At 40.0% G+C, this 27062-nt stretch overlaps 1 protein-coding gene across 2 annotated transcripts in view; it reads left to right on the forward strand.

Moving 5' to 3' along the window:
* Positions 1-27062, forward strand: part of DPYD (dihydropyrimidine dehydrogenase) — a 543036-nt gene that overhangs the window by 460709 nt on the left and 55265 nt on the right. For both annotated transcript variants that reach the window (XM_073356960.1, XM_073356961.1), the window contains 2 exons: positions 8133-8275; positions 25302-25481. In XM_073356960.1, the coding sequence (XP_073213061.1) occupies positions 8133-8275; positions 25302-25481 (323 nt within the window). The remainder of the gene's footprint in view (positions 1-8132; positions 8276-25301; positions 25482-27062) is intronic.

Raw genomic sequence — 27062 nt, forward strand, 5'->3', positions numbered from 1 at the left:
TTACAACAGAAGGTTCATAAATAATCATCACTAATAATTCAGGAAGGGGGAAAACTGAAAAGGCCACTTTTTCCTCTTTGTTTTAGATCATAGTTGATGCCAACATTTCCTGCATTTTCATTTTTTGTTTTGAGGGAGAAAGTGGAGCAAAATAATTATTGGTGGTCATAGACATACACAGAATGGACTCAAAAACATTAAAATCCTGAAAAGGACAGCCTTTTGACACAAGGCAAAGGAAAAGACAAACAATTAGCAAAGAAAATGTAGACCCTCCTTCATGTCCATCTCCTCTGGAGGACATAACTGGCTGAGAATCTCATTAGCTGAGAATAAAAATGAGTGGCAGACTGTAGTGACCCAGACACCGTCCTAAATGTGGCAGGATGGTAATCCTAGTTCTGAAGTTTTGGGGTAAAATCCTGCCCTCATTGAAGTCCATGGGAATTTTGCCATTAACTTCATGGAACTGGGATTCACCATTGAAGTATGATAATTAAAACCAAATACCAGTCAGAGTCAGTCCTTGCTTTAAAGATGATGGCTAATTATCTAAGATATTGTAGGCACCATTCTGGTGTGGCCTATAAAGCAAATATTCCCTTCAAGATTCTTTTTGAGAAATGAACATGTAATTAAAAGTTTTGAATGGAAATACTCAGGGGCCCTTCTTTATTTTGGAGAACCCAGCGATTTACTAAAATGTCATATGCTGGACTACACTGCAAAATCAAAAAAATTGTTATTTGTTAACAAGATCTAGACTCAGTAAATAATTTATTAGTAAATTTAGCAAATATCTATTATTATATAAATTAGTGATGGACCAAAATGATTCTGGAAGAGATAGGTGCCACTGATAGAAGAGTTATCCAGGTTCCTTGATAAATCTGATTCTGAATTGTACACCTAAACTATAGGCTGCATCCATCTTGAACATGACATTTTGGTGCATCATCTGTTTACTAGTACTTTGGGCATTATGTGGTACTAATAGCTTTCATTCTGGGGTTTTATACTAGCTGTATATCATATTTCTCTCCAGACATGTCTGTTCACTGAATTTTCTTCTGCATATAAATGTATTCACTGGCCATTTTGAAGGATGTGCTTGCTGCACTATTCCATTAAACTGCTGCATTATCGGGTAATTGTTTAAACATAATGCCATAGCACTATCAAAAGGAAAGGTGAACTAATGGCATTTGCAAATGTCAGGGATTATTTTAACACTTTTATTATAGTTCATAAAAAGTAGGTTCAGGGCATTCCATGGCAATTATTTCCACAGAAATTGGTTATTTAAATAAATTGCTAATTATCTGGATATGACAGTATTGAAAACCCTGCTAATGAGTTATTTGATAAGTGTAGTTTATGGTGGCCACCTACAGGAGGGAGAGAGAAAGAGTATATAGAATAATTATGACAAATAATGAATTAGATGCAAATGTCTTGTCTTGTACATTTGTCTGAGTTATTTAAAATATGGATTATCTATATAAAGTTTCTTTTAAATATCAGGATTATACAATACAATTATGTGCAGAATGTTCCCTTTAGATCAGATTAGATATCCTTTATTTGTTTTGGTCTAATCTTCAAACTTTCTCATTCTGTTACTATTTACAGGAAGTGATTATTTGCAGTAACTGAATGGTGAACTTTCCCAGATCTATTCCCATTCTACCTTTTTTCCCGATCTCTGATATTTGCTCTCTCGCATGTGTTCTCTCTCTCACTCTTTTTTCCCCCCTTCCCTGGTTTTATGAACTTAGCTTCTGGGAAGATAACAGTGTCAACTACCTTGCTAGAATATATATGCAGAGAGAGGGAGGTGGTGGGTAGATTTTTGTTTTTCTTTTCATAGCAGCACAATCGTCAAAAATATTTGTTGTTCATTACAAATAATGTGAATACTTAGTATCAGCTTCTTTTTTCTTTGTAAAGTTTAGTCTACTGTAGTACAAATCTGAATTTACATTTGTAAAGAAAATCCACAGTAATTACTGTAACATAAATAAATTAAAACTAAATTTTACATTGCTATACAAAGAACACTACTAAGAATTACGACCTAATTTCAGTGTTATGCCAGCTACTGCTTGATCGATATTAGGGGTTTTCTTGTTTGTCTGTTTCTTTGGTTAGTGTATATAGCTGAATTTAAAAGGCCAAATATACAATTTCAAGATTCAAACAATATCGTAGAAAAAATAAATATATGGGAAAATACAAATAATTATATAGTATTTGTGTGTAACTTTGCCATTATTTTCACAGGAGTTAGGAATTCCCACACTGACCCGTTTTTTTTAAACGGGGGGAGGGCTTGATTCTTGTTTATCCTAAGGCCCTTTTACAGCTGCTCTGGCAGTGTAAGGTGCCGTTAAAGTGGATGTACTTTACGGCCCTTTTATGCTGCCAGAGTTGTGAAAAGTGGCCTTAGTGTAAAGGTGTATCAAGCCTAATATCTATTACTTCTGAGACAGAGGGATTTGTTTTCACATTGGTGGGTAGATGTGATGGTGAACAGCTGAACCAGTTTGACTGAGAGCTATCAGAGCTTCCAGGTGAAACTAGATTGCTTGGGAAGTCCTTGACATCAATGGGAGTCTTTTTACTGAACTCAAAGTGCATTGGGTCTGGCCTGGCACGCTTGATTCTGCAAGGTGCCTAGCAATTTTTGGCAGTTCCAAGTGCCTTCAGCTGCCCATAACTTCAGAGCTGAAGGAGCTCAACACTTTGCAAGACTGAACACTAACAATGAAAAGGAGCCCCATTGACACCAAGAACAAGACCAGTAAACTCTTGACAAGCACCTTAATTCCTCCAACAGAGGCGAAGTCTCCCTCCTCCCAGGAAAGAACAGCATTTTTTTTTAAGCAAATATAATCTCTGGTGTGGCAACCGCTACCACTATGTTGGTATCTGTTCACTGTTATCATAGCAGCACAGTTCTAGTTATTTGCACGAAATAGGGAGAGGAGATTATTTGATGTTCAAAATAATGCCTGTGACACTTGATATATTTTATTATGCTGCATTTCCGTGACTTCCCTCCATTTTAATCATGAACGTTGACTGTGTTTTAAAATGAAAAACAAAGCAGAAGCCCTAATTATTCAGCAGAAAAATAAATAGTTTTTCTAAAATTTTAGGATTTTTTTCATTGTTTAGCTTTAAATAATAGCAGTTGTATTGCATTTTAATGAGATACTGAAAAAGAGGAGTTTTCAACATGCTGTAGAATCTCATCTCCACCACATACATCTGTTTCTCTCTCTTACATTCAAACCTTGGTCCTGTGTTTGAGGCCTGGATAAATGGGCTTTGCATATCAGACCTAGTAGTTCTTTATTTTACAGTAAGCTATATGGCATACCCCATCCAGCCCTTGATAACCACTCTCATGTTGCCATCAATGGAGTGTTGTGCTAGCAAGTCTCTTAGCTACTGACACTGACCTACTGGAATTATAAACCCCAGTACATCAAATCACTTTGTCATGTACGAAACTTTAAGCATGGGAGTCATTGAAGTCCCAAGTGCTGAAACGTGTTGCTGGATTGGGACCATAGTTAGTTTTTTTTTTTTTAATTCCATCTGATTTACCAGATATTTTCCACTCTATGAAACCTTAGTGATGAATTTTTGTTAGTTTGTATTTCCTCTTGCCTGTCGCTAGATTTAGACTTTTTCTTCATGTTACGTCATAACTGCTCCATAAAGTCTGTTGGAAGACTGGAGTTATATTTGCTTTCCTCCAGTCCTCCTCTACCTCTCCTTCCTCATCAAGAGGCCATTATGAAATGGGACCAGTTATCCTTTCAACTTCCTTGGCATTCACATAAAAATAAAACTCTAGGCCAACATCACTGCCCATTTATTTTGCTTTTGCAAATATTTATTGAAATCACTCTTTATTTATTTATTTTATTCCTTTTTTTTTCTGTGTTTCAGTATTTCAAAATACAGTATATTTTCTGCCACAAGTCAGTCAATTATGGTGCACTGTGTTCTAGACCTGGCACTTTTTCTGCAACACAAGAAGGCTTCCCTGTGTTTTGAGTAAGATGATAAAAGTGTGAAGGAAAATGTTTACAGCTCCTTGTATGTTCTTTTTGTGCCCTCCAGAATACTAAGAAAAAATTGTTGGAATAACAATGACACACATGTCAATCAGCCCTTTGAGTGTCATAAGAGCCATTTAATTGCTGTCATTAGAAGCAGTGTTGACATGATTTTGTTGTTCTTTTAGCTGAGTTATTGATGAATATTGTACCTTTGAAATTGTACCCAAACATTTACCAAATTTAAACAACAACTTGCACAGTGGATAGAAAGACAACCGGTAACTCACTGGAAATGAGTCTGAGCTCCAGAAAAATATCCATTCATTACACTAGCTCATCAAAGCCCCAACCTATAAATTCAATGAGATCCATACAGCTTGCAACTCAGTCACTGTCTTCTCTGCTGTGTTGCTGCAGTCACACCACTGATATTGTTAAGCTGAAGGAAGTCCTTTCTGATTACTTTATTGTGCAAGCACTTAACAAATGGTCACTTGTTCCTTTCTCCCCGGTATCCATTGTTCAAGGGGAAATTTATTTAAATAGGCAGCAAATTAAAACAGACAAAAAGGACATTTCTTCACATAAAGTGGAATTCTTCTGTGGAACTCATTGCCACAAGATATTGATGTCAAGTGTTTGACATGATTTAAAAAGGGATGGGATATTTATATGAAATATGAGAACATCCAGAGTAACATCAATATTTTAAAAAATGGAAGGGGAATAACCTTTCCTGCCTTGAGCCAGCCTTTAACTGATGAGCCAGCCTTTAACTGATGTGGATTAGAAATTTTTTTCCCCATGGGCAATATATATATAGCCTATTTCTGGGTTATTTGTACCCCACTCTGAAGCATCTGTTTTTGGACACTGTCAGAGACTGGGTTTAGGACTATATGGCTCAATGGTATGGCATTTCCTATGTTCATTTTCAGTCTTGCTCAGAAAGATTGAGTTGTTGAAGCATTTTGTGAGCTTGTTTCTTGATCAGCTCACTTCTGAATGGTTTTGCTTGTGTAATGTATATTTTTGGTCGACATTTTAGATGACTTCATAAACGCATGAAAAATTTCTTGCGTGATGCCATCATTCTGAGCTTAGTCATTCTGTAAGACTTGACCATCATCTCCACAATGGTGCTGTGCTATGTCTAAGAGTAAGTGCCCATTGTCTCATTTTACAGATAATCTTTCAATCTCATTATGATTGATCTAGCTAAACCGACTGCAACTACCACACCATTAGTGCTCACTAGACATTTTGGTGCCAGCAGGCTGCTCTCTTTGTGAGTCTGTTTTGCTGTGGTCTTTACTTAGGTTCTATTATGGATTTTCATTAAAATTCCCAACTTTTGTGAACCATCATTCAGTTGCCCCTAAAGCACACCAGTACTGGCAGAAAACTCTCTTCTGCACATTGAGTTAAGTTGTCCATTCATATTTCTAAAAATGTTCATGGTGAAGATTTCATTTGTAACCTCTCTAATGTTGTTGATCAAGCAAGGCATAACTTCAGTGCAAAAAATGGTACCTATGCATGGAGCAGAACACCTCATATTCTCGATCAATAATCCAGATATTCAAGAACATCCAGCATACCTTGAAGACACACATTAACGAGGCAGACTTATCAGGCAGTGTGAAGGCTGCTTCTCACACAGGTGTGGATGTGATGTAAAAAACGGAGTACAGTTGTTGGAAAAGGGAGGAGATGTCAGGTCGGTAAATAATGAGGTGGGATCAGTGCTGAAGCAGCTGGAGATGGCATAACTCAAGAAGATAATTCATATGCTGAGTCTGGAGCAGATGTCAGTAGAGACAATTTATCGAGGCATTTGGATGCTGATTTTGTAACGTGTGTTGATGGGACATGCTTGTCAGACAGCCTGTTTGTGAAGCCCAGTGTTGCCTGTATCAGTGGTTTGTTAGGAGGTGACATTTTGCTGGAGGCGACCTGAGCTGAAGAAAGAGGGGATTTGAAATGGTTAAAGCAAACCAAATTTTCAGTTTTCTGTTGGAAAACTTACATTGGCAAACAATGTCCTTTTGAAAATGAAAAATTCTGCTGGGAAACTACAGCTTCCCTGTTTAAAACAAACTGACAGGCCCTAGACCCTGTGCTGATGTGCAAAGCTGTACTGCTCATTCACTCTGTCTGCCGTACCTGGTGCGCTGTGATAGTGAACAGATACCAACATACTGGTGGTAGTTGCCACACTACAGCTGACCATTGTTTAAAAAAAATAAAAAAGTGTGATGCATGAAAAAGGGTGGACAAGTCTCTAGACGGCAAACTGCTAGATTGACCTTAGGTCCTTTGGAGATCCCCAGCAGGGCAGCTACCTATGGCTGTAGTATGCATGTGTTATGATTTTTACTTTGAGATGGGATAGTAGAGGGAGAGGAGAGTGCATCTGTTGCGTTCAATATTATGGGGCCTCCGCTTTCCCCCCGGTTACACAAATAAATATGTTATCCGTTGAAAATTAAAAGCTGCGAAAGACTATCCCTTTAGCAGATTAAAAATCCAGCAGACTACAAATCTAGCAGACTACAAAATTTCTCTTTTAGAAACATAATCACATACATGGGTAAAAGACAACAGTCAAACCTCTCTGTGGTGAAAGAGAAAGCAGTTCCTTTCTGGAATGAGGACAATGGTGTAAACAGAGGAGGGCATGAGGAGGAACTGGAAACATCCTGCTCTTCTCATGCTTCTTTCCCTCCTTCTTTTTCTTCATCTTCCTACAATTCCTTGGTCCTCCCTCCTCTTCTTCCCCCACTGGTCTTTATTACTGACTGCCTCCATTGGTCCTTTGCCCCAAGAGCAGATCAAATGGGGACTCTGGGGCTCACCCTGACCAGCTAATACAGTTGTAATAGTGTTACATAGGGTCTGCATAAAGTGTTTGGGGTGTTTCATATCATGTTATTTACCTCAAATTAACTACTCAATATAAAAAACACCCTTTTCCCTCTAATCTAGACGGACCCCTAGTCAATCTCCTTGTTAGTGAAGTATTCTTCCCTATACTGCTTGCCAGTGCAATGTACAGTCCCTGCACTACTGCAAGACACCACTGTAATACACTGTATTTTTATTCTAAATTAACTGGATACTTTAATATAAAAATAGTAGTTTAAATACATCCCAAATGGTCTAAAAATATAAATAGTTGAATATGTGCGAGCAACCAGCATTATTTACTGTCTAGTACATGCTGTATTCTTATGTGTGTGTTAATACTCATGCAACATCAATATACTTTAAACAAAATGGAGTAAATTGTCTATGCAGTGCACTAGGGTTTTATCATGATTCCCATAAATGGCTCAAGAAATTGAGTGGGCAAATCCCCATGTACCACTTTGAAAATTAAGGCCCCAATCCTACAAACATGTATGCATGTGAATAACTTTGCTCATGTGAATAGTACCATGCAATTTTAGGGAATAATCTGGTCAAAGCTTGGCTTCTTAAAGGAGTACCAATATCGCTGAATGTATTCACAGGGGATATGTATTAAATAATATCCAAAATGTCAAAGTGCATTTGGAATGGTAGTTTTAAACCAAATGTTTGATTCAGATTCCATAAAACACATTCAAAATCTTCCCTTTATTTGCACACTATCCGTTTTCACACCAGCAGCCTTATCCCTTATGTGGAAATTTAGAGCTGTATGTCTATAATTTACTGTATGGAATTGTTTTCTGTTTCTAATTATATTGTTCCTTGTTCTTTTAAAACAGATGCTTAAATGTTGGAGCCAAGTTTTATGTTTTATCCAGTTAAATATGCAAGTGTTTCTGTCTGCAGTTTTAGGGTTATTACACCCACGTTCCTAACACTTTTACATGTAATAATACTATTCAAAATCTGATACATGTCGATTTACAAATTAATATATTTTTAGATATTAGAATTCGATATTAGTTCTTGATATTAATGGTTTGTCTAGTACAACACTGCCATCCCATGATGGGCATGCACACATCGTATCTAAGTGCTGAGTATTCCAACATGCTAACACTGTATTTTGATTTTCTTTAGGAAGTGCTATTCGGCCCATAGCCCTGCGAGCAGTATCTGCTATAGCTCATGCTCTTCCAGGATTTCCCATCTTAGCAACTGGAGGAATTGATTCAGCTGAGAGTGGGATGCAATTTCTCCACAGTGGTGCTTCTGTTCTCCAGGTAGTTGTTTTTTTCCTTTAAAAATTATAATTAGTAATTTATCACAGAACTGTAATTTATCTTAAAACTAAAGATTTCAGCTCAAAGTAGGAAAAAGGACACATTAACGTAATTGATCCATTGGAACAAATGTTCATATTGTTGGCTCCATGCTCATTGCTTGGAGCCATTCACTTAAGATGTTCAGTGATAGAGTATGGATGCCCCATAATCTATGGTGCTGACCTGGGAAAAGCTAGCTTTTTAAGAGTGAAATAGTATCTTTTTCTCTAACCAAAAAAGTTTTGAAATTAAATCACTTTCCCTTGTTAAGCAACTGAAGTGAATACATTTGTACTTCCCAGTACATCCTGTGTTTTCAGTTTCTGTCTTGGCCAGCATAAGCTCTTTGGAACAGGGGGTTTTCATCCTGTGTCTTACTGAGCACTGAAGGGAATTCCAAATGGCTTTACTTTTGGTCCCACCTGCATTCAGTTTGAAATAGCTATTCTTCATCCAGGCACCAGTGTCCCTCAAGCACTTGTTTTGGGTGACGAAAAATGCAGAGCTGTGCATCCTTTACATGTTGTTGGCATCACAGTCATGGCTAAGGAATGGGATGTTAAATAGTTTGCAGTAGTTGGTTGCATTGGCTGATGTTTTCTTAAGCCCTAGGCATACTTTAGTCTGAGTGATAGATTTTTCATTAACAGGAGGTGTTGGTAGTATAGATCCTAGGAGGTCCATTGACACTTCAGCATTTTGCCTGCACTGAGCAGCTGTCTGAAAACCACTGTGATATGTAGAGGAGGAGGACAGTTGTTGTGGGTAGTAGGTGGTCATAGCGTTTCTTTCACCAGGACATAAACCCCATGGTGTTAGGGTGGAGACAAATCTTCTATGCCATGTATCGTTGGAAGCCTGCAGGATCGATAACGTAATCGGGGAAGGAACACATAGTGTACGTTGCATCTAAATGAAGGGGGAAACTTAGTTTGGAGGAAGTGATAGTCAGCCGACAATAGGGGTGGGCAAACTTTTTGCCCGAGGGCCACATCGGGAAATAGAAATTGTATGGTAGGCCGTGAATGCTCACAAAATTGGGGTTAGGGTGTGGGATGGGGTGTGGGCTCTGGGGTGGGGCTGGGGATGAGGAGTTTGGGGTGTAGGAGGGTGCTCTAGGCTGGGACCGAGGGGTTCGGAGGGTGGGAGGGGGATCAGGGCTGGGGCAGGGGTGCGGGAAGGAGTGCAGTGTCCAGCTGGGGGTGGGGCTGAGGATGAGAAGTTTGGGGTGCAGGAGGGTGCTCCAGGCTGGGATCGAGGAGTTTGGATAGCAGGAGGGGGATCAGGGCTGGGGCAGGGGGTTGGGGCGTGGGGAAAGGCTCAGGGGGTGCAGTCTTCGAGTGGCACTTACCTCAATTGGCTCCCAGAAGCAGTGGCATGTCCCTTCTCCAGCTCCTATGCGGATGTATGGCTAGGCGACTCTGCATGCTGTCCCATCCACAGGCACTGCCCCTGCAGCTCCCATGGGAGTGTGCAGGAGCCGGAGCGGAGCCATGCCACAGCTTCCAAGAGCCGAGGGGTGCGGCCCCCAACCCAGTGCCCCGGCTGGAGTGCTGGTGACCCAGCACCCTGGCCAGAGCAGGGCCAAGCTCCGTGGTCCGGCCCCAACCCAGCACCCCAGCTGGAGCTCTAGAGCAGGGCCGAGCCGCGTGGTCCGGCCCCCAACCCAGCGCTTCGGCCAGAGCACTGGAGCAGGCCATAGTTTGCCCACCCCTGGTCTACAACATGACAATGGTGCCTTCATTTCCAATACATCCTTTGGCACTGAAAATTAGATCCAGTGTGTGGCTGGCCTTACTGGATAGCTGAAATGACAGCAAAGGCCAGTCCCAGGTTTGCTGTGGTGGAGAGAAAGTCCCGGGCAAATTTATTGGTGAGGTTATTGACATAAGCCCTGAAGAGTCACGCAGTACTAGGCATTTGTGGGACCTCTAATAGGAGGTCTGATGCTACAGTTACTATCGCAAAGCTATCAGGGCAGATTGAATACCCCTGGGATCCCAAACTACTGTTTGTCGGGTAGCCCCAGAAGCAAGTAAGTGAGGTGAAATGTTCTGCATTTAAGGGGAGATAGTGGTGTACTCTGGAACCTTTTGGGGGAAGAGGTAGCAATAGGAGGTTCACATGCCCTGACAGCCAATCCTGAATTCTCTGTATTAGCATCAAAGAGGCAGAAGAGTACACAAGGTTATCCTGTAACTTGTTTTGTCTATCTGCTTTATTAATAATATTATTTTTTAAAACTTCTATTAGGTTATTTCAAACTCTCCTTTTACAATAAAGGGTTCAGGGAGCTACCTTGTCTGGATAACAGTCTCAGTGCTACTTCAGTTCTGTGTCTCTTACACTTACACTTACACACGCACAAAACAATCGTATGATGCTACTTCTAGTACAATATTTGTCTACAACAAAAGTATGATCAACAAGGGAGTGTTTTCAGAACTACACATTCATTTCATTTATGGCCGCTAATTAGAACTGAACCTAGACTAAAATGTAGAGTTATGCACTTTTCCTTAATACAGATTGTGTATGTGTGTGTGGGGAGGGGTTTCTTGTGTGTAGACATGTCCCTGAAGATAATGGAGAATTCTAAAATGTAACTAAATACAAAGAGAGTGGAATGGGTATTGTCTCTGGAGTGGCTAATTAAAGAATCACTTGCTGAACCTAGAAAACCCAGATTAATTTTTGAATGCTAATTAAGTACTGGCTGATTAAAGTGATTCATGTTCAGTGTGGAGCTTTGTACCATAGAACACTGGGCTGGACACCTCCTTTAGAGAACATTGCAAGGCTCATCTATTTCCAGCATCATTTCCTCAACGGAGACAATGACTATTTTCCCCTCTTAGGGTTTCTTTATACCAGAAAGTTGCCTTGCTTTAATTTAAATAATTTTAAAAACCGATTTAGATAAATGGATGCAAAACCTTGTGTAGACACTTACTTTGGTTTAAGAGTGGCTTATTTCAGCCTAGCTGAAGTCAGTGAGTAATGGACTTAAGATAAATGGATGTAATCTGCTCTTAAACCAAAATGATATTGATCTTAGATATTTCCCCTGTCTAAGGGAAGAAGTAGAAGAGGGTGGGAAAAACATAAAACCTTCAGCAGAGGATGGTGCCAAAAATATCTGATCAGAACAACACTGATGTTCATATTTGATATCTAGATGGAATGAGATATAACCAAAACTGCAACTCCACCCCGCATCCAGCCCTGCTTCCCCCACACCTAGGGTCCCCAGAAGGGAATTGCCAGCACAGCCCAGAATGGGCAGGAACACGCAAACCAGGCACCTCTGCCCCAGTGGCAGTGGCTTCTCCTGCGCCACAACTCCCTGCCAAGGTGGGCTGTCAGGAGCTCATCTCAGAATGGTCAGCCCTTGGATGCTGGCACCTGCAGCAGGGACCAGCCTCTCTGCAGTCAGACCTATGTGCCTCTGCTCCCCACCAACATGGAGAACAGCCTCTCTGAAAATGGTACCCCTGCGTGGCAACCCCATGCACCAGGTCCAGTGGCACTCATTGAAGTTTGGCCCAATCACCTCTTCATCGTTGATGTCATTTCAGTGTTTAGAAGTGCATTTGATCTAGCCTCTCTTTTGGGAGGAGGAGCACAACATTTTCGTATGTATAATTTCAAGGTTGCTTATACAATAAAGGAAGTTTATAATAGATGCAGATTAATTTAACTATTTGTAACTTTAGCACCTATGTGGCCAAGATGGAGTTTACTCTTCAGGCAGGCTCTGGCCAAGAAAAGGGGTGCTCAGGAATGCAGCAGGGAAAAACCTGTTTCAAGTCCCCTAGAGTGATCACACATGCACACCAGGACAGTACAATGAATACAGGGAAGGGAAATATTTATTTACAGAAGGATGAATGGAGAAAAAACAACAAGAGGGCAGAGTGGGGGAGTAGTAAAACAGAGTTACACTCAACATGAGGCCCCCAGGCCCAGTGGTACCACCATATGAAAGGACAGACTCTGAGCAGTGTGTCTACACTCAGGCTATGTCTATACTACAGCCGTGATCAATGCTCTGAGATCAATCCACCAGCAGTCAATTTAGCGGGTCTAGTGAAGACCCGCAAAATCAACAGCAGATCGCTCTACAGTTGACCCCTGTACTCTAACCACGACGAGAAGGGTAAGGTAAGTTGACGGGAGAGTTTCTGGAGGACCTCTGGGGACCTCTGGAGCTTAATGCATGAGCTTCTATAGCATGAGCTAAAAGCCAACTGGCTGTTAACTAAGGCCGTAGAGCAGACTCATTTTATCTCTCTCTCTCAGTGGTTTCAGTGCCATTAGATGGGACAGAACACCACACCCAGGTGTGTGGGTTACACTTGCTGTAGCCCTTTTGTCTGGAGCTACAGACACACACACCCTTCCACTCTCCCTCTCTCCATGCCCCTGGAACAACCAACATTCTCCTCCCCAGGAAAAGGTTTTAAAGGGGCCATGATCTCTAAACCCCAAGGCTTTACACATTATCTGGAAGTTAAAATATATAAAACAACAGATAGCTCTTCCAATTTGTGTAGTTTCAGGAATGGTTGGAAAGAACATTTATTTTTTATCTTTTCAATCAGATCTTGGATGCATTTAAATGCTTCCACCACTGATCTCTTAGTACTGTGCTTTGTCATAGCATATCTCAGTCTACCTATTTCTTTTCAACATAAACATAAGTAACTATGTTATCCACCTGTGCCCAATCCTGCATTTCGTGTATACCCAAAGCTCTCACTGATTTTTGACTGCATCATTTTGAGGTTTGATCTCTTACTGTAGGGTTGTTATAGAGTGCAGTGTCATGGAAGTAACTTCTTTTTTCTTTTTAAATGAGCTTTCTCCTAAAGTTTTGATTTATAAAAATAAGGTTTTCCATCTGTTTTTATGTGTCACTTGCATCATGTGTACTTTACCATGTCATGTTGATGGTCTGGTAGATTGTTTGAAAGGCCTTTGAGGAACAGACATGCATTTGCAGAAGTCATTACACTGTAGGAAACTAAAAATGGAGACAATTATAGAAAATTCCAGTGGAAAGAGAAAATGTATTGTGAGAAAAGCCATAAAAGCACAAAAATACTAAAGTAAAACTCACTTCACAGTAGCCTGTATGATTCAATTGTAGATCAATATTATGTAGTTAATGCATTAGCAGTAGAGCATTAATTTGCAATTACTGCAGGCGATCTGATCCTCTGTGTTTCGTCCATTGACATAAATGACCTTTTGTTGAAAGAGATTCTGCAGTCATTATTTCTAGTGGATATAACAAAAAAGGGATAGAACAAAGAGGTTACTTTCTGCAATATGCATTTTTCATGGTAGAGGCTCCTGAATTTATACCCTGGTACGGCATATTTTTAGTAAATCTTTACTATTTAGTTGCAAAACTTGAAAAAGAACAATAGGTCTTTTCAAACAACTTTTTAGATTGTTATAAAATGTATAGGTCATGGTCATGCATGTCTCCATCACCTCCAGGCTGGATTTCTGAAAAACACTCTAGGGGTGTTTCTGTACCACCTGGAATGCTACTGCTTCTGTTGCCTACCTCCTAAGAGCTAGACTCTGGCTTTGCCACAAAGCCCTGGCTAAGAGGCACCACATAACTGTTCTGCTTCAGAAACAGACTGCAGGCTAGATTGTGACTCAGAAAATCACAATTTAGTCCCTAGCTCCTCTCTTGCTGCAGGAAGGAAGTAAACTGTGTCAGACCCATACCTGACTTGTTGCTTTCCCTTCTGTGCCAGCTCAGATGCACTCAATAGCGCACTGGTGGGACTGACTCAAGGTTCTATCCACTCCCCTACCTTGCTTGTCAACTCCTCACCCGTCTGTCCCAGAGGGGCTGTTATCCCCTCCCTGAGAGACTTCTATCCGCCTCATACTGTGCCCCATGATATGGTTAGCCCACACATGGGATAACAATACCCTTGACCTCCCTTCCTGCTGTATGCAGAAGTATACAATGAAAAAAGCAATCTGCTAGTAAATGAGGCTGCCACTGTGACCATCTCACTGCCCCACATTCTGCACTGCCTACTTACGTCAAATTCAAGGTGCTGATTCAATGTATAAAGCCCCAAATGGTCAGGGACTTGATTAGTGAAAAAAAACTGCCCTCTCCCTTATATTCTGTCATGACACTGAAGACCAGCAAGGACACTTCTGCTGTTGGTTCCTGAGATAAACCCTCTCAAGCAAGGAACAGTTGGCTTTCTGGTAAGGGCCTGTTCCTGGGTACTTACATCCTCTGGTAACTGGTAGCCAGAGGCTGTTAGGTTCTAGGACTCAGATTGACAGGATTTTTTCCCCAGCAAGTGTATTACTGAGGCATTTAACTGAGGGATTTTTAGAACAGCAGGACAGTTTTGTGTGTGAATAAACAAGCTTTTGCATAGCAAAATAGGGGAGGTTTCAACTGTTTGCAATTTTTGGACTTGTATTCACAACACTAAGTCATAAAACAAATAATCACCCAGAGAAGTGAGAATGCAGAAATCTGTACCTCTCTGAGAGACGAGGGAATGGAAGATTCATGGAGATGCCAGTTATGGAAAGGAAATGTGCATGTAAAAAAACTTTCCATTCTGCATCATGGCAGCTCCACTGATCCTTTGCTGCTGTGAAGTAGCAAACAATGAAAAGAAGAAAAGGAGAGTAAGGCACAGAAGTGTGTGTGTAATCATGAAGCATAGCACCTGTGCCATATGTAGACTTACTTTGGGGACCACTCTAGTTGAGTGATAATTCTGTATACTGTTGATCAGTTTGACTACATGACCAAGTGGCTGGTCTGCAGATTTTCTCAGTTTTAGTCAAATCATCATCTTCCCACGATGAAGCAAATAATTTGGAAAAACGATCCTTGATGCCTTAATTTTCTTGTAACATCATAGTCCTCCCTAATACAGCACTTGATCTATGTTGAGAGAGGTTCTTTTATCCATGCAATTAGAGCAAAGGAATTGGAATTAGAAGGAAACAGAGAAATAGATTATCTGAAACTCGCAGTACATTTAGGAAAGGTTTTAACTTCTCTCAACATCCAGGTTATGCCATTTCTTTTCCTTCTGATACTTACTATTTGAGCAGCGAAAGGGGAAAGAAAAATCTCTTGGGAAGTGTGAAAGTGAGTTTTTATCATAGGCCTCAGAGGGTCAGAACTGTTTTATTCACGTGAATTTCATTCTTCAACGGGAATAGTAGCTAGTTCACAAATTCCTACAGCCACGCTGATAAAGGATGAAAGCAATTGTAGCTGAAATAAAATAAAACAGTACTGAAGGGAGAGACTCACAGGGATGAGAGGTTAATCATTGCCAAACTAAATTGAGGTCCGAAGATGGAAAAATTGGTTTGCTGGTTGGTTTTGATAGATGTGCAGCTTTCAAAAATCAGGCCACCTGAGGATGTGCATCAAGAGAAGATGCTCATTAGAGCTAGTTGGAAATGTTTAGATGAAACTTTTTTCCATAGAAAAATGCCAGTTTGTTGAAACCAAAATGTGTCACGGAAACTTATTGATGTCAATGAATATTTCATCAGGTTCTCAGGTTGTTCGTGTGTGTGTGTGAGAGAGAGATTTTCTCTGTAGCACTATGGTTAGAGCACTGCCCTGGGATGTAGGTTCAGATTCTTTCATTGCCTGTTCAGAATGGTCTGGAATGAAAACCTTTTTTCTGAGTCACACAGAGAAGCTACTTTTTCATAGATATTTAGGTCAGAAGGGACCATTATGATCATCTAGTCTGACCTCCTGCACAATGCAGGCCACAGAATTTCACCCACCACTCCTAAAAAAGACCTCACACCTATATCTGTGCTATTGAAGTCCTCAAATTGTAGTTTGAAGACCTCAAGGAGCAGAGAATCCTCCAGCAAGTGACCCGTGCCCCATGCTACAGAGGAAGGCGAAAAACCTCCAGGGCCTTCCAATCTGCCCTGGAGGAAAATTCCTTCCCGACCCCAAATATGGCGATCAGCTAAACCCTGAGCATATGGGCAAGCTTCATCAGCCAGATACTACAGAAAATTCTTTCCCGGGTAACTTGGATCTTACCCCATCTAAAAACCCATCACAGGCCATTGGGCCTATTTACCATGAATATTTAATTACCAAAACCATGTTATCCCATCATACCATCTCCTCCATAAACTTATCGAGTTTAATCTTAAAGCAAGATAGATCTTTTGCCCCCACTACTTCCCTCGGAAGGCTATTCCAAAACTTCACTCCTCTGATGGTTAGAAACCTTCGTCTAATTTCTAATCTAAATTTCCTAGTGGCCAGTTTATATCCATTTGTTCTTGTGTCCACATTGGTATTGAGTTTAAATAATTCCTCTCCCTCTCTGGTATTTATCCCTCTGATATATTTATAGAGAGCAATCATATCTCCCCTCAACCTTCTTTTAGTTAGGCTAAACAAGCCAAGCTCCCTGAGTCTCCTTTCATAAGACAAGTTTTCCATTCCTCGGATCATCCTAGTAGCCCTTCTCTGTACCTGTTCCAGTTTGAATTCATCCTTCTTAAACATGGGAGACCAGAACTGCACACAGTATTCCAGGTGAGGTCTCACCAGTGCCTTATATAACGGTACTAAAACCTCCTTATCCCTACTGGAAATACCTCTCCTGATGCATCCCAAGACGACATTAGCTTTTTTCACAGCCATATCACATTGGCAGCTCATAGTCAACCTATGATCAACCAATACTCCAAGGTCCTTTTCCTCCTCCGTTACTTCTAGTTGATGCGTCCCTAGCTTATAACTAAAATTCTTGTTATTAATCCCTAAATGCATGACCTTACACTTCTCACTATTAAATTTCATCCTATTCCTATTACTCCAGTTTACAAGGTCATCCAGATCCTCCTGTAGGGTATCCCTGTCCTTCTCTAAATTAGCAATACTTGAACCTGTCTGTCCATGAGTTAATGATGCTGTTCATTACTGAATGTGTCCTTTTACGGTGCTAACTCTTAGGGCCAAGGACAATCCATCCAGAGAGAAGTCAAGAAGTGATGGAATTCCTGACTTTCTAGCATTGTTTTTTATTTAACTGCACTAATAATAATAATTTCTCCCTATGTGTGAATATGATTTTTGAGGTAGAAAATGAACTGGATTTTAGAAGGGTTACTGACTCTTTCAGAATAACCTGGATCTGCCTTTCAAAATTAAGCTGCCAGGTTTAGGGAGCTTGATGAAGAGGAGACCTATCTTTGGAGGACTTGAGAAGGCGGGTCAGGAGAATAGTGCCAATGGCCTTGTAACTGCATGACACAGCTACTGATCTGATGCTGTACCAGCTGCTGAAATGCATGTAGGAAGATTGGAGGATTTAATTTCCCTCCACCATATTTTCCTACTCCTTGGCACAGGATAGAGGTTTGTGCCTTCTGATATTCCACAAGTACATGATGAAGTTAAAGACAGGTGTAGAATCTAAACATGTGCTTGGTCTGTTTACATGCTGCTTTTTAGCGTGTCTGCCTACAAGCATCTCCTTTGCATTGCATACCACTGACAATACAATGGTACAGTTCTTTATGGGTGACTGACCATGAGATTATGGAGCATAGCTGTAATGCTCAAGGCATGTGAAATCATATTTGTTTTCCTAAATAGATGGGTGTGATTGTAAAATCCTGCATGTGCCCATGTACTGAACAGGGGTTCGCTCTGTAACTCCTAGAACTAACAGAATACCATAGTCTCACATGAAAGTAATGCAGAGCATGCCTTTTTAATCTGCAGATCAGCACAACTCTCACAGAATTTGATCCCTCTAAGCTGCTTACTCAGAATCTAAATGGACAAACATTTATGTACCTTTGTTCAGTTGTAATGTTCAAAAGAAGGATAAGAAACTCTCATCCAACTCAGACTTGCATCTTGATACTGCGTTCTCAAACCTTGTTAAATAGCATCCCATCTGCTACCCTATATCCCTAGAGTAGTTTAGCAGCTAATGTGAATAAATCAAATAATTTCATCTATATTTTATCAATACTTAAGAAGATTTTTCTTAGTCATGAACTTGTCCTTTTAGAAGAGAGGTTCTGAAACTTTTTTTAGAGTGTGAACCATTGTCTTATATACCACCTCCCCTCATTCTCACAATCATGTAATGTCTTCCAGGCAACTACAGCAATTGCTTATATAGAGAAATAATTTTAGGAAAGTATACAATGTATTTTTAGCTGTTGTAATTTAATTTACAGCTATAAAGGGGGAGGGGGAGCCAGAATTATGTGACCAGACAGCTCTCCATGGACCACCATCTGCAGACTACTAGCAGTCTAAAGATGACAGTTGGAGAACCTTTGCCCTAGAACATTATATTTGGATGCTTACATTCTTATTACACACACCCCGCATTATAGGTAGATGCTGAAATAGTCTAGGGATGCTGGATGTGCTCTTTTTGATTTCCTGATTCGTTGAAGATTTTCTGTGTCCATCTAAATCATTGCTTAGAAACTGCAAAATAGATTTATTCATCTTCATGTGCAATGGTTATGCAGCATGTTTCACTATGTGGCAGAGAATGTTCTTCACAGGATTGAGTAGTCTGCTACTAGCTACAGAAGATACAGTTTTTAAAATCATATGTAAGCATTACTAAGATTTAAATTGCACGTTTACCGATCATGAATGTCCTAGTTTTCTCAGGAATATTAGATTACACCCATTAGCTGGCAAGGCTTGGGTAGGTCCCTTCATGAAGTACCTTGTATTGCTTTTATGTAGTACAGTCTGTCTTCAATATAACCTAAGCCAATAGAAACTAAACAAAAAGACAATGATCTCAACTGTACATTGAAAAAAATAGCCTAAAGATATTCATAAATACTTCTCAGACAAAAAGGTAGATTTATGTATTTAACAGTGCTCAGGAAAAATTTATAATGAAAAAAAATGCATTAAATGATGATGATAAATACGTTTAAGATTAGATACATATTATAATACAAAATCAAAGAGGCTGAGTAACTCTTTTCCTTACCTTCTGGGCATATCAGTGAGGAACATTTCAAAGCAAACTCATCCAAATTAATATAAAAGCAAAACTGCTTATCCATTGCAGAACCTTTCGAAGGTACCTAAGAGGAATTTTTGTTGTTTATCCCATTGCTAGAGTCAGAATATTAGAATGTGGGAAGTCACGGGCAGATTTTCTAACAGAATGGCATTCAGGAGCTATTTTATGTAGAGATCTTGTGCAGTTTAGTAGCAACGCTGAAATAAGTCTCTTCCTTTTGGGAGAAGTAAGATGGCATTCTGCTAAATGCTAGAATTTTATCACTTGGGGGAATAAAAAGCTGCCAGAGAGGTCTAAGAATATAAAAGCATTTGAGATCTCAGAAGGAGTTTAAATCAATGCACTGCCACAGTTACAGTGCAGATGAAAGAGCCTGCTGTCTCAATTGCCAGGAAACTACTTAGAAACTCTCCCTTTGATTTCTTTTGGTAGTCCATTAAATTACCGCTAAATGCAATAGATAGGGACATCAGTGCTTTGATGTTGTATAGCTACAACAAATGGAAACTAATATGGTAGAACAGTCAACCTTTGTGATTTGCATGTGTATATACAAATACATACCCATCAATCTCCTTATCTGACTGTGTATCTCCACTACCAGTCTGTCTACCTAGTGTACCTCTTTTCATTACAATTACTATTATTTTGTGCCCATTTTACAACAGAGAGCAAAGCATATATTTTTGATGGAAGGAAAAATAAAATTGTCTCTCCCCACTACTTCTAAGCTATGAATGGTGTGAATTCAGTAATGATAGAGAGCCACAGTAGTGCTTTGAGACAGGTTAGAGTAGCAGTTCTACTGCTAACCAGGACTGATCGTGATGGAGAAACATTGCCTTGATGATACTCAGCACTGAAGCATTTTTGTTATCACAATCTAATCATTGCACAAATATTTACACCACTTGAAAATTAAGAGTGTAATAAAACATATAGGGTCAGATTATCTGGCTTTATCCAGCTCTTTGCTCTATGAGTGCTGGAAAGGGACAGTAAACTTTCTGCATGTCCTTAGCTGGGAATTGTGTGGGGAGATACAGGGCAGGGATGGAACTGAAGGAGTGTGGAGCTAACGTTCACTGCTGCCTCTGTGGCACCAGCTCTTCCACAACCACCCTGGATTCTGCAGAAGTTTCTCCATGGACTCCAGAGTCCATCCTGGTGAGGAAGGTGAAGACTGAAGCTCCAGGGTGAAGAGAGAGGGGAACAGGATTGGGACTAGAGAGAGGTATATATCTTCCCCCATCCAACCCCACAGAAATTATATGAAAAAGATAATACACCTCCTACTTGAAATATCTTTTCCAAATAATCCTCTCCTCCCCTGCCACTTCTCCCAAGAAGGCGTTCACCATCTGGGGAAGTCTTTAAATGGAACTGCACAGCTAGTGAGTTGGTAGGGGCTATTCCAGGGTCCTGGCTCAGTGCAGGGGCACAGGCGCTTTGCATGGATGGCCCTAACCTCCCACAGACCCTGTGGAATATGATGAGTTTGGGGCAGCCCTGCAGCTTTTTCTGCAGAGAACAAAACAAAACATGACACGCTGATGTGTGGGCATTTCCCTCAAAAGCAGTTACTCTCGGCAAAATCCAGTGAACCCAGTAGGAAATGTGCCTCAGTAAAGTCTTCAGGATTTGTGTTTTGTAATGATGATTATAAAAACCCAGCAGGCCATTTGTGAAGTTTCATTATCACTGATGTAATAAATGCACATTATTGATAATATCATTTTTTAAAAATACGGAATGTGAATTAAAATGTTTCAAATAGAAGCTAATTATCAAAAACAAACACGAAACAAGTAATAAAAAGAACTCTGCTGACACATTCTCTCTAGCTCGCTGCTGAGTTTTTTCCAGATCCCATTGACAAAGTTATATAGATGTATCCATGGTTATTTATCCATATATTAGGGTGGTAATTTCTTATACTGTACATAAATAGGGATCCTGCAATGTATGTGTGCCTCTCACACTTGCAGTTTCACAGAGTTTGATCCTGTGATGCATTCCAGAGGTGCATTCCCCAGTGAAATCATATAAAGTGCATTTAACTTAATGAGTTACCGTTGCATTATGCAGCTCAGGATCAAGCCCTTAGAATTTATTCTTAGGTTATCTGAGATAAAATTTCTCAATATATTTATTTGTGTGTGTAAAGGATTGGAAGCACAGTCCCTCCATTCCCCAGCCCCCGTCCTCCCAGTGGTGTTGTGCCTGTCACTGTCAAACATTAAATACTATTAAATAAGGTTCGGTATATGGAGAACTCAGCCTGCTTAGTACCATGACAAACATACCTTTAAAAATCCTTTTAACCTTTTATTAAAGATACAGAAAAGAAGGAAAAACAGCATTTGAAATGTTAAGTAAGGCTTTTATTTTAACAATATACCTTGTTCCCTTTCCCTTTAACTGGAGAGAGTTTGAGAAGGGGAAAAAACCCTTGTTTGACAGTCTTTTAAGTGATATTAAAGATGGTAATAATTATTCTTGTGAGTAATAGAGAAGAAGTTGGTTGAAATGAGCTGGAGCTTCTTGTTGCTGCTGTTTTTGTTAAAGCCCGATCCCATTTCATCTCAGGTTGTGTTTGGGATTCAACTCTGGCCAGTATCAGTGGCAATATTATCTAGGTCCCTCTGTCTGGCACAGGCTGGTCAGGACATCTCTCAGGATTAGGATGACGAAGGTCCAGGATCCCACGAGATAGTGAGGGTGGGCAGCCATGATGATGAAGTTTGCTTCAGTGGCCCCTGGTTGTTCTTTTCCCCAAAAATCTCTTTAAGGATCCAAAAAGGGAATGATAAGTGGAATAGCCCCTCCCTTCATTAGTTTGTCCACCAGTGAGGCCTTGTTTCCAGCACATCGGTTTTGGTTCATTAGTTTCCAGACAACATTCTGTTGTTTGCCAGGCATGATCGCAACACAGTCCTTGAGTTGTAGATGTAGTCTTTTTGTTTAGAGTAATTCAGCTTTTCCCAGCAACATTTTCATTATAGGTTATTGTGATATCTTATGAATTTTCACATTTTAGGGGAGGGATAGCTCAGTGGTTTGAGCATTGGCCTGCTAAACCCAGGGTTGTGAGTTCAATCCTTGAGGGGGCCAATTAGGGATGTGGGGCAAAAATTGGGGATTGATCCTGCTTTGAGCAGGGGGTTGGACTAGATGACCTCTTGAGGTCCCTTCCAACCCTGATATTCTATGGTTCTATGAATTTAGCTTAACAAAGAGAAGGTTAAGGGGTGACTTGATTACAGTCTATATTTTTACAGTTGAGCTCGCAATTAGAGTAAATTTAAATTATCACAACAACTCGTCTGATTTTTAGTTTGCTATCATCTTCTGTACATTCTTAGGTTATTTCAATTCATAATGTTGCACCATAATATGGTAAAAAGTAAAAGCCTCTCTACTTATAAGGTTATAACAGGTATCCTCCAGTGTATCTCATGTGTACACATCCTGTCAAAATATTTCAGAAATTCAACAACAGAATCTGAACTTGTTTTAAGTGACATGACATAGCATGACTTTTAACTGTATTTTTTCTTACATTTTAAATATTTTTTTAAATAGCTAATAAAAGTGTTACACATATGCTTAAAAAATAGAACCTTTTAGCGAAGAAAGAGGTTTAAATAAAGCATCAGTTGAGTTTTCAGTTAAATAACCTGTGGAGGAAATTATTATGATGTTCTCTATAATTGCTCTGAAAAGAAAATCTCTAAGTCTATGGAAGGCATAACAGACCTAATTAATGCTCACCCTGTTTCTCCAGAGAAACAGATTTTGTGTAATGTAAATGGGCTGCATAGGAAATGTTCTTGTCCATATTTCATAGTTATTTCCCTTTTTTCCTGCAGAGCTGTGGTGTACGATATTTTAAAATGTACCTTTCTTCTTCTGAACTGCAGCTTGTATTAGTTTGTGAAACCATGTGTAAAATGCTGATATGTTACCTAGGTCTTTTTTTCCCCTAAGTGGTGAAATCAAATATCTTGTGAATCTTAGGATTTAGTTTTAGAGTATTGTGTGTGTGTTTATATTGTCTTGAAGTAGGTGACCATTTCATTGTTTTATTCATTACATGCATGTCTTATGCAGGAGTACTACTGCTTTTCTGATGTCTACATATGAATAAAAGCTTATATCAGTCCCTGAAAACACTGACTTAGCCTGGTGCCTGATAGTCTATCCAAAGATTTACCTAATATGTCTGCAGTTTGTACGTCAGGAAAATTGGTGGTTCCTCTTTAAGAGGATACAGTATTGATTGGGCTTCTTTCCCCTTCACAGTGCTTATTTCACCTTCATTGGATACTTCAGCTGACCCCTCCCCCTCATGTTCCTCATATGAGTTGGAAGGGAGCCAGCCAGTAAGGCCTAGCAATACAGAGTACTCATGCCAAGTGGTTGCAAATCTTTGGAAACAAAAACAAAAAACACACACCACAGCTCAGCAGAGCCAGCTCTACAGACTCGGGCTCACACTACAGCACTGAAAATAGACATTTGGATTGTTTAGCTCAGGCTGGAGCTCAGGCTCTGAAGCCTATCCCCTCTCGGCTTCAGAGCCTGAGCTCTAGCCCAATCTGCAATGTCTACATGGCTATTTATAGCACCGTAGCATGAGCCTGAGTCTGTAGACCTGGGTTCTGAGACATTTATTTGTTTGCAGTGTAGACATACTTTTACAACCCCAGAATTGTAAATCTTTTCAATTGTAGTGCCAGCCTCACAATGTTTGGGGGTTTTTTGCTTCTTTATTTTTGAAGACCAAGTTCCTGAAATCCATTGATTATATGAGGATCTCAGTTTTTTGTGTTTATTTTTTTCAAGTACATTTCTAGCTCTCAGGGTCACAGAAAAGACCTTTAAATGTGAATCCTAAAGGCTCAAAAACCAGAAGATAAATTAAAACAATCCCATTTTTAAAAAAAATTCTCATGGTCTTGGGGTGGGATCCTGACTCATGCTTTGGTCACTTGTGCTCGGCAATACTAAGGACCAACACTTTGGGCAGGAATTGTCTGTGTGTGTGTGTGTGTGTGAGAACTCAACTTGGTTCATGGAGCCTGTTGATGTCTCCAGTTTATTTTAGTGCTCTGGTTGGGATTTCTGAAACTGGTATCAGATGATACTTATTGCCATATTTGATGTCTTTTGGAGATTTTTCATAGCTGAATTTGGGCTTTTAGCTGCCCAGGCTATATCCACTACGCTCTTTGATGGTTGGTGCCCATCAGACAGTCCAGTCACTGATGAGTGAGCTTCGGCTTGGGCCCTGGGAGACAGTCAGTAGAACAGTCATGGGGGTTTTTGGTCAAGTGTTATCATTTCATTTCCAGGGTCGCTGTGGTTGGTTAGTTTTAAGTTGGCCTGATAGCCACGAGTTGGGCTTAGCAGAGATAGAAAAAGTTTCAGGTATTGGTCATAAGGGCATCCTTCTGCTGTTTCCACCTGTGTCTGCCAGGTCTTCAGAACAGGGACCATCTATTTGTTATATGTTTTTAGAGTGCCAAGCACAATGGACCCCTGACATCTAGGTGCTACCACAATGCAAATTATAATACTAATACAGAGAGAGGGACCTTAAGTCTTCCTGCACTGTAAAGTGTTCTTTTCCTGGATGGCATGTGCTGTTTGGGGAGGCCTTCTCCCACTTGTTTGGGTGGTCCTAGCTGTGTTTGGGGTGAGAATTCATGTTCCAGCTCTACACTGGTGGCGACACAAGGACAAGAAACTTGTTATCAGCTTGAATTCCTGAGTTCCGTTTATTCTGATGTTCATAATACAGTTGCATTTAAGGCCACTGAACATCAATAAGTTCAAACAGCATAAGTAATCTCATATACCATTGGAAATTTGTTGTTGATTGCTGGGTGTGTGTTTTGTAGGTGTGCAGTGCAGTACAGAATCAAGATTTCACTGTGATTGAGGACTACTGCACAGGACTGAGAGCCCTACTTTATATGAAAAGCATTGAGGAGCTTCAAGACTGGGATGGACAGAGTCCTGCAACCATGTGCCATCAGAAAGGAAAGCCAGTACCCAAAATTGCTGATCTGATTGGAAAGGTATGTCTAATGATACCACCTTTTGGCTTCAAGCATAGGTTAATAGGATGGGTTATGCTTTTTATCCCAATGGCCGTATTTTGTCATCATTGCCATCAAATGGTATGAGGTCTTTTGTCTCCTTCTGAATAGTCACCAGGCAATTTGTGATGTCATATAACTACTGACTTGACATCATATTGTCCTGTTACCATTGACATGATGTCACCACTTCTTTGACAGTAGCATGACTTACTTTTTGTCTTTACATTCTATATTTAAAAATATTAGAAATTCTCTCTTCATTGTACTTTTTGATTCAGATTTGCATGGCTGATTTTGGGTCAGAATCCGTAGTACGTTCTAACCCTTTTGCAACACTCTGGTGGCACAAAGGACCCCAAAAACAAATAGATCGGCCATCTCAGAAATCTCCCAGCATGAGAGAGCTCTTAGCTGGCACAGAGCCAGTTTACCTGCTGGGTTCCATCTGCCCCATTACTGTAGTATCTGAGCTCTTCACAATTTCTAATGGATTTATCCTTAGAACATCTGAGGTGGGAAAGTGCTATTATCCCCATTTTACAGGGCAGAAACTGAGTCATAGAGAGACTAAGTAACTTGCCTGAGGGTCTACCACAAGAAGTCTGTGGTAGAGCAGAGACTTGAACTCAGGTCTCTGAACTTCTAGGCTAGCATCCTAGCCACTAGATCATTCTTCTTCTTTGCTGCAGTAGTCCTGTTGAGGACTCTGAACAGCTGATGTGGATTGCAGCAGCCCCAAGACTGTTCTTCCTTACACTAGGCATCCTGCAGATCCGTGCTCAGAATCAGGGAGATATATCTGGCTCCCTAATGGCACTTTACTGCCCCCTGCGCCAATCAAAATCTCACCACAGCAGTGAGTCTGTGCCTTTGTTTCAAGTTACTAGAGGGGATCTCTTTGAAGAGTGGTTTCAGTTATGGCATCATGTCTATTGATTATCCTTCTAAAAGTCTAATATAACCCTGTTGAAAATGTTGTAAAAAGTAAAGAATTACAAAAGAATAGGATTTGCAGTGTCAAATGCCTCCAAATCTCTGCTTATCATTCTGTTGACTTTTCAGTAGGAGGTTACTGCTTTTTTTTTGGTTCTCTGTGGTGGTCTGAAAATTATAATGTTATCTTTCGGTGGAAAAGACAATCCTATTCCTAAAGCTCTGAATACTAATGTTTAAAAAAATTCTAATCTGTTTCCTTTCAGTTGCTTACATTTATGTGGTTAAACTCCAGCTCAAAAGGTTATGTCCCAACTTTCTCTTTAACAGATACCATCAGAGAAATGCACATTGCATTTACACTTTGTATAATACAGTGATGTTAACAATTCTTCCCCTAAAACAACACCCAGTATTCTATCTTAGTATTACCTTTTTATTATACTAAATAGACAGCCATTGACAGAAGATAGTTTTCACGTCCTTCTGAATGAAAAGGGAAAAAAATAAAATTTTTACTCTTTTCAGCTTGTCACTACATCAATAATTAACTTTAAAAAGGTAGTATGAAAAGATGCTTTAAGGAAGCATTTAATAATTCAAAGAAATCTTAACTTGAAACAG

The sequence above is a fragment of the Lepidochelys kempii genome, chromosome 8, assembly GCF_965140265.1.
Source record: "Lepidochelys kempii isolate rLepKem1 chromosome 8, rLepKem1.hap2, whole genome shotgun sequence".
Classification (NCBI taxonomy): Eukaryota; Metazoa; Chordata; order Testudines; family Cheloniidae; genus Lepidochelys; species Lepidochelys kempii.